Source organism: Gekko japonicus, unplaced genomic scaffold (assembly GCF_001447785.1).
Source record: "Gekko japonicus isolate JY-2015 unplaced genomic scaffold, Gekko_japonicus_V1.1 scaffold3077, whole genome shotgun sequence".
NCBI classification, from domain to species: Eukaryota; Metazoa; Chordata; class Lepidosauria; order Squamata; family Gekkonidae; genus Gekko; species Gekko japonicus.
The window spans coordinates 102094-110479 of NW_015168135.1; the positions used below are offsets into that span (position 1 = coordinate 102094).

The window sequence follows — 8386 nt, forward strand, 5'->3', positions numbered from 1 at the left end:
TATTATTATTATTATTATTATTATTATTATTATTATTATTATTATTATTATTATTATTATTATTATTATTATTATTATTATTATTATTACTATTATTACAAGGAAATAGAGCAAGGTGGGCAGCTCTGTTGGTCTGAAGCAACAGAACAAAGCTGGAGCCCGGGGCACCTTCACGACCAACAAAGCTTTATTCAAGGTGTGAGCTTCCCGGTGCCTGCACTGTCTGATGAAGTGCACGGGCACACAAAAGCTCACACCTTGAATAAAACTTTGTTGGTCTTACAGGTGCCCCTGGGCTCCAGCTTTGTTCTAACAGGGAAATAGGTTTATTTCTGTGCAATTTCATCTTGCCCTTCCTCTAAGGAGCTCGCAGTGGCTTGCTTGGTGCGGTAGACAAGGCAGAGAGAGAATGACTGGCCTCAGCTCATCCAGGAAAGTCTCACGGCGAGCAGAACACGTGGAGGGGCTTTATAATGGATCAGGCCACTGGCCTACCGAGGTCAGTACTATGACTAGCAGCGGCTCTCCAGGGTCTCGGGCAGAGGTCTTTTCCCATCACCTGCCGCCTGTCCCTTTTAACTGGGACTGAACCTGGAGCCTTTTACCTACAAAGCAGAGGCTCTTCCGGGTCCTAGTCCAACATTCTAACTAGTATACCATCTTGAGCTCTAACTAGTTCTAACTAGTAACTTGGAAGCAGATTGCGGGTTGGAAGACAGCACGGTGAAAGAACTTCGGCTCAGTGTACAGCAACACTGAAAAGTACAAAACTCCACACTGGGGACTGTTTTTAGGAAAAGGACTGGAAACCAGAAGGCCAGAACTGCACTGCCCTTTGTGCGAGTCTACGCTGGAGCTGCACTTGGAATCCTGGGCGGCATCTTTCCACACAGCTGACTGTGCAGCCTTCTTCTGGAAGAATAAGCCTCCTCTTCTGGAGGAAGGCTCTGCACTTGGCTGAGTGGAAGGGACAGAACCCACAGTTCAGCTCACACCATCTCGAAAACAAAAACAACCCTACAGAGCTAGAAGAAAATACAGGAATGAGTAATCTAAACCATCAAGGGATTGAAGAACTTTCTTCATTTGGAAATGCTACAGCGGCAGGGGCCCTGGGAAAGCAAAGGGGCTCCTTGCCAGCCCCTCTCCAGCTGCCACGCAGGCGCCCCGGAGAAGGGCAGGGAGGGAACCCGGCAGGCATGTTTAGATGCCTTTCTTTCCCTCCCTGAACTGGGAGAGGGAAAGAAAGGCATTCAAGCATGGCTGGGCTCTCTGCCCCTGCTTCTCCAGCAGCCCATGGGCAGCTGGAGGAGGGAAGGTAGGGAGGGAGGAGGCTTTTCCTGGTCAGTTTCACTCCCACAGCTGACTGGCAGGGAGTGAAATTGACTAGGGAAGCCACAGGAGGAGGGAAGTCCATATTTGGCTACCAGAAAGCTGAATAAATTTGGGAAACTGTATTCAGAAGCCAAAAAGTTTCCTGAATTTGCATTTGGCTTTAAAAATACCGATAATGTAATGTATTTGTTCGATTTTTTTTTTCAGTTCGGCAAAGCCAAATGCACGCATCCCTAGTCCCATACTATAAAAGATCCTTAAGTACTTGCTTTATCTAAAACAAGAAAACGCAAAGAAAAAGGAACAGAAAAGAGCAAGCCTCCCTCAATGCACCTGGGGACAGCTCCACAAGGCATATGGCGCAACTTTTCTTTACAACCACTTGCTCTCCAAAAGAAAGGCTCGTTCACACAGCTCATGCAAATTCTGTCTATTCAGGTTGGCAAGCAAAAGTCTTTCCGTGTTCCTTTCTGTAGCTAGAAGGACCAGAAACTTGTTTTTTAGACAGTGTAAAATGGGATTTACTTTATTTTTATATTGAGGAATATATTGGGAGCCGGGGCTAGCCCAGAAGCAAAAAAAGAAAAATGGGCAACTAGTCACAGGCTGGTAACAAGCAGAGGACGCCCCCATCCTCGGGCAACAGAGAGTCAAAACAGCAAAAGGTCCCTGTTTCAAGGAGAAAGGCGGAGTAGAAGTGTTTTATATAAAAATAAGATTGTGGACGGATGGATGGAAGAGATGCTGTTGAACAAGCAGCTTCTGACAAAGGACTCTCCTCTGGTACTTTATGACCCACCCACCCCCTTCTAGTGTTCCAGGGTCCCTGCCGCCAAAGGGAGAGGCCAGCCCTAGGACCACACCCGACGAGAGAGGGAGCTCCTCCCTGTGACCCCGAGGAGGGACGCACCAGTTTGACAAACCCATTCTGCAGCTCGGCCAGCTGCTCCTTGAGCTCCCGGTTCTGGGTCAGGGCCCGGCTGATGGTCGCCTTGTCGCTCTGCATGTGCTCCAGGATCTGCTGCCTGTCCACAGCCTCCTCGCTGTAGCGCTGCAGCGCCTTCTCCAGCTCCAGCAGCCGCTCCTCCTGCTCGCGATTGAGGCGGCTCAGCTGCTTGTTGTCCTGCACCTGGGCCCGGCACTGCTCACGAAGCTCCTCCTTGTCCTGCTGCAGCTGGCTGACCTCATCCTGCAAGCGCAGCTCTGCTTCCGTGGGCCCTGCTGGGGGGGGCGGCTCACTCTCCTGGGGCTTCGGGGCTGCAAAGTCAAGTCAGACAGACGCAGGTCAACGGGTGGCCACAGCTGGAGGATCCAAGGCCTCCTGAAGACGGGCTAAAGTGTCTCTGTGCCAACACTAGCACATGGAACACAATCGCTGCCCAACGGCACTAACGAGAACCGGGCTCTCTGATGTATCTAGTTTATACCCAAGCGACCAGCACAAGGCACGTCACGGGTTACTTCAGGAGCTTAGCCCTGTACTTCTTTTAGGAGCTACTAATTCTTTCACTGGTTCACAGTTGGCTTCCTTGATTCTAGGCCACCAAAATCTATACAAGTTTCCTTGGGATTTCCCCGAGCTGTCGGGTGAAGGCTGGCTTCCAGTCTACCTGAAGCCCCCCTCAATTATGTGAGATGGAATTTTCAAGGGCTGCCGGTGTCTTTAACTGCTCTTCCCTCCTCCCTACCGCTTGAGCTGAGGGAACCTGTGGAATACTGACACCAAACAGCTTCTCTCCTGGAAGAAAGGGAAGCTGGCGAGGGCTTGGCGAACAAATGGTAAGGAGAGGAGAGTGGAGTGTTAAAAATTGTAGTAGAAAGGATCAGGCTGTCGGGTCAGGCGAGAGGCAAAAGGAGCGTGGGGGGGGGGGGCTCAAGTCCTGGCAAGCACAGAGAAAGGGCATTTCACTCCCACTTTACCACGGAGAGCTGCTGTCAGTCAAATCAAAAGAAAGCAAATACCGTGCTACAGTAGATTACAAAGTACCTCAAGTAATTTTTTTCCCTTTTATTTTTTTATATGTTATTTTTTCTATATTTCTTTTTTTTTTTTTTAAGCCCCCGGAGGGGATTTTTTTATTGACTTTTTAAACACTACAAAAACTAGAACAGAAAAAAGGGAAAGGGAAAGCTACATATAAGGGAGAAAGTAAAGAACCCACTACTAACTAAAAACCCAAGAGAGGAGATCTCCAACTAGCTTTTTATACTTCATTCAGACTTTTCGTCTTTGTACTTCTTATGAACTGTGTCAATCTTTTAACCCTTTTAACCATCCCCAGTTACATTTAATTGCCCAATAATATTGGCCAATAATATTGGGGGTTTTCTATATTTCTTACAAATTATTCACAATTACATTAATTATCATATAGACAGAAATAATCATATATCCGAACATCTAAGTATCGTCTTTTTATATATCACAAAAGCTATTGCACAGTCCCTTTATTAACACCAATCCTTAATTGCACTAAAGTTTTAAGAGGGAGGACTCCTTTAAGTTATTTTGAATTCGTACTCAGTCTTCCTCCAACAGAGGTCCAGATATCCTCCTGTTTCAGGGTCTTCCTCAGGGAGTTCAACAGATATTTCCAAGCACAAGGTTGCCAAATACCAAAATATTGATCCAAATCTCAACAATGAACGTTGCAAAACGTCTCTCTTAGTGAGCTCAAGGCTTCCTCAAAAGCGAAAAGCAGAGAGAGTAGGCATTTAAGGAGCAAAAGGTGAGCATACGTCTAAGCCCTCTACCCCTCCCTGTACTTAGAAGAAGAGATTGGATTTATACCCCCCCATTCACTACCCAGAGGAGTCTCAGAGCGGCTTACAAACTCCTTTCCCTTCCCCTCCCCACAACAGAAACCCTGTGAGGTAGGTGGGGCTGAGAGAGCTCTTGACAGAAAGTGCTCTTTTTCAAGAACAGCTCTTATCAGAACTACGGCTTGCCCAAGGTCATCCAGACAGGTGCAAGTGGAGGAGTGGGGAATCAAACCCGATTCTCCCAGATTAGAGTCCGTGCACTTAACCACCCCACCAAACTGGCTTACTTTCCAACAGGCCCTCTCCTCAATCCCAGCTACAGTTCTTATATTGGAAATGAGCCTGCCTGAGAGAAAAGTGCTTTGGGAAAGAGGACACGGGGTGATGAACAACGGGGGAGGAATGAGGGGGAGGCACTCCTCATTATGAACCCGTCCTTCTCCTTACACCCCCCCTTTGCTTTCTGCTAGGATCAGACCCCTGGCCTGACATCCCAAGCAAGCCTCTTGAACCAGACACACACGCTCTCTTTGTGTGGGACTGCCGCAGACCCACGTTTAGCCATATCTAATCTGGCCCTGCGGCGATTCAAGAAGGAAATTACAGAATGTGAAGGAATCATTTCATCCGTGCAAAGATAAACCGGGGTCTACCCGTGCCGACACACGCCTGCTACACTTAAACGTGATGTGTGGAGCGGCTGGAGCGGGCAGATATGCAACACTGGAAAAGGGACGTGAAGGAGGAGAAGCAACTCACTGGATTGCCCGGCGAGGGAAACGCCACAGAAGAACAGGTAAAAGCAGGACTGTGAGAAGGGGACAAGGGGATCCCACAAACGGAGAGAGGCAGAGGTATGGAAGAAAGGCTTCCTTTCCGCTCAGAACCTTACCCGACTGACTGTTGAGCAGCTCAGACAAGTTAGCTTCCAGCTCCTGGATGCGCGTCACATTCAGGTCCTTCTCTTCTGTCAAAGTATGGATCTGTACCACAAGAAAGAAGAGAAACCCCTGTCCTGTGATCCTCGCCTTTCGAGATAAATGACTGGCTCTGCCTCCCTGAAGCGCGGCTGCCCCCCTTACCTGCTCGGACAGCAGCTGTACCCTCTGCTGCCAGATTCCCCCTTCCTCCTTCAGCTTGTGGGCATACTGATCCCGTTCAGCCTGGAGCTGCTGGAGCGACTCCGCCAGCTGCTCGGCGGGTCAGAAGGAAAAAGAGAGAGCGCAAGTCAAGCCGCGTGGAGGTAGCTACTATCGAGACGGGGCTGCCCGGCCCCATCACAAAGGGCTGGATACGCGGGGCTCCTTCATTCAATATCACCCTTCGGTTCTTACCTGGGCAATCTGTGCTTCTAAGTTGGCTCTCTCCTCCAGGGCCGTTTGCAGCTGCTGAGTGGCGTCCGGGATCCCAGGCTGACTTGCAAACTAGCAGAAGAATCGAACAGATGGTTGTAAAAACATGCATCCTATCTCCATTCATCTTCTCCCAGATTCAGCAGCCCACAAGAGGATTCCCAGAGTTCCAGCTCAGAATTGCAAAACATATTATTGACATGGATGGTTTTTGCACTGGTAGAAGGGCGGGGGGGGGGGGAAGAGGTATTTAAGGGCAGAGGATCTGTGAACTCAGCGCAATGGAAGGATCTGCTAGCTGATATAAAAATTATTGGTTATCTTAGCTTCCATTTACTTTTCAGTCCAAGTTTCCACCTCTCACGGCTTTAGAGCCAAATCTAAGCCTACAGGCAATGTATGAACAGTATGTAACTGGAAGGGTGTTCCCCGGGTCTTGAACTGCAACGTCTAAGCCCCACCCCTCATCTCTCTCTATCTTCCTCCTAAGGCTGCTAGTTCCTCCTCCCCCATGTCCACTCACTGGTCATCTTAATCTCTGAATCCTCGCTTCCAAAACTACAGTATTTGTTGCCAACTAGTGGAATCTCAAGAGGCAACATTATGTTTAAAAAAAATATGCCGGACTTTTCTAGTGAAGAATTCAAAGTCCCGAGGAGCAAAGTACACAGAGCTCTGCTTAAGATGCACAGGGATAACAGTTACCAATAAAGCACAGTTAACTTGGCTCTCAAACTTCTCCACGTAACACAAGGATGACTAAATTCCTATGATAAAAGTTGTTCCAAAGCTTGCCAAATACATCATCACCTCCTCTTTTGAGGACTATGGTGACCAAATCTGCACATTTCACTGACGATCCATGATGGGATCTCCTGACCAGTGCTCCCTCTAAGCTGAGTTAGTGTGAGTTAGCTCACAGTTTTTTTAGCCTCTGGCTCACATATTTTTGTCCTAGCTCAGGAAGGAGGGCTCCAGAGCAAGCTAGTTTATGCAGTAGCCAAATCGCTTACTCACAGCTTTAATGCCAGGAGCTCACCAAGTATAATTTTTGCCCACAAGACTCCACAGCTTAGAGGGAGCATTGCTCCTGACTTTTTAAAATTAAGACCTTTCAAAAGTATAACACAACACACAACAATAGAAAAGAGCAGAAAGCACCTCGAAGACTAACAAACTTTGTGGCAGGGGATGAGCTTTCATGAGTCACTGCCTACTTCTTCAGATTGTTTAGTTCAATTTGTTAGTCTTTAAGGTGCTACTGGACTCTTGCTTTTTTCTATTGCTACAAACACAGGTGCAGAGCATGTGTGCCTATGCCTGGAAGTCATGTTGCCTTCTGGCGACCCCTACTGGGGGCTTAGACATTTTTCAGACAGGTGGCTGGATAGCCTGCCGCTGTGTCCCGAGCCCTGGTATTCCTCGAAGGTCTCCCCTTCCAATTACTTGCCAGGGTCGGCCCTGCTTAGCTTCCGAAATCTGACAAGACTGGGCTTGCCTGAGCTATTCAGGTCAGGGCGCAGCTACCCATCTTGATCTACAACATACAACGTAACAAATGTCATACTTCCAGTTGCGCAGAGACACCAAGAAGCACTATAACAACTCATTAAATGCACATGTAAACACTTTCTTTTACCTTCCAAATTCCAAAATATTATGAATACCCAACTCCCAATTTATCTGAACACCGGAAATTATTTGTCTGGGCCCTTTGACAATTTAGTTAATAATGCAATATTCCACATCTGGTGGAACCATTTACCATTTGAAGGAGGTTCTAACTTTTTTCATTTGGCTATTATTGACAATTTAGCAGAGGTAAGTAAGCTCAGAATCAGTTTTACATCCCAAAGGGCAACATGCCCTTTTAAATAACACAACAGAATAACTTTTTGATCAAGGGATATATTTTTGAACATAAACCCCCCCCCATGTAAAATAATCCACTATATCCCATTGTTTTAACTTTAAAAAGCAGACACAATCTGGATCACGGCCACAGCACTGGTAAGGGATTTAACCCTTTCCCTAGCATCACCCTCCATTAGCCACAGTAAAGGAAATTGAGTCATAGTCTTTACCCCCACTCCCACCCCACCCCAATGGCTGGCAGCTATGGGGGGAAACTTCTACTTGAGTGGTGTGTGTCCCTGACTGCAAATTTCCCACGGAATGTATAATTTTGGCTGTGCGAAAACAGCACTTTGCAGTCAGTCAGACCCCCTTCTTCCACAGCTGCAGCTGGGCTGCAGAGCAAGAAGCTCCTCTAGCAACGTCACAATTACCTGCTGAATCATCAGCTCTGCCATTTCCAGTTTCTTATGCAAATCTTCCACATCCAACTTCATGGACGAGTTCTCTGAGATCAGCGCATGCAGCTTCTCTGACAGTTCGGAGTTCTGCTGCTTTAGTTCGTCACTGCTTTTGCTAGAAACATACATAAGCCACTATTATCGCAGTGACAGACACTACGTACAAGAACCAGGTCCTGGGTTCCGTCACTAGGTGCAGCAGACGTCAGCTTTCAGATCCAGGAGCCAAACGACAACGTGAGAACCGACACATACAGTTTCTCCTCGCCTAAGGGTGGCCAGACGCATGGGAGCAGAGGGCTTCTGTGCTTTTGATCCTTTTACAGAGCCAGGGACTTTGGCTACTTCGCCTTCTCATGGAAAGGTGAACAAGGGCGGTGGGCAGTGCCATCAAGTCCCAGCCAACTTATACCAACCCTGTAGGGTTTACAAGGCAAGTGGTTCACCTTTGTCTGCCTCTACGTAGCAACCCTGGACTTTCTTGGTGGCCTCCCATCCACGTACTAAGTTTCCAAGGTCTGATGACCATCCGGGTCCTGGCAAAGTAAAATTACACCCACCAAAACATTTTACTTTAGACAGCCACTAAAGAGAAAGGAGGAGGATGGGTGGGGCCTACGG

The 8386-nt window shown here is 47.7% G+C and overlaps 1 protein-coding gene across 1 annotated transcript in view; it reads right to left on the reverse strand.

The window, feature by feature from the left end:
• The window catches only part of GOLGA2 (golgin A2), a 47734-nt gene that overhangs the window by 15264 nt on the left and 24084 nt on the right, over positions 1-8386 (reverse strand). The window contains 5 exon segments of the mRNA XM_015414926.1: positions 2246-2592; positions 4991-5081; positions 5181-5288; positions 5433-5522; positions 7739-7880. Coding sequence (XP_015270412.1) covers positions 2246-2592; positions 4991-5081; positions 5181-5288; positions 5433-5522; positions 7739-7880 — 778 coding nt within the window.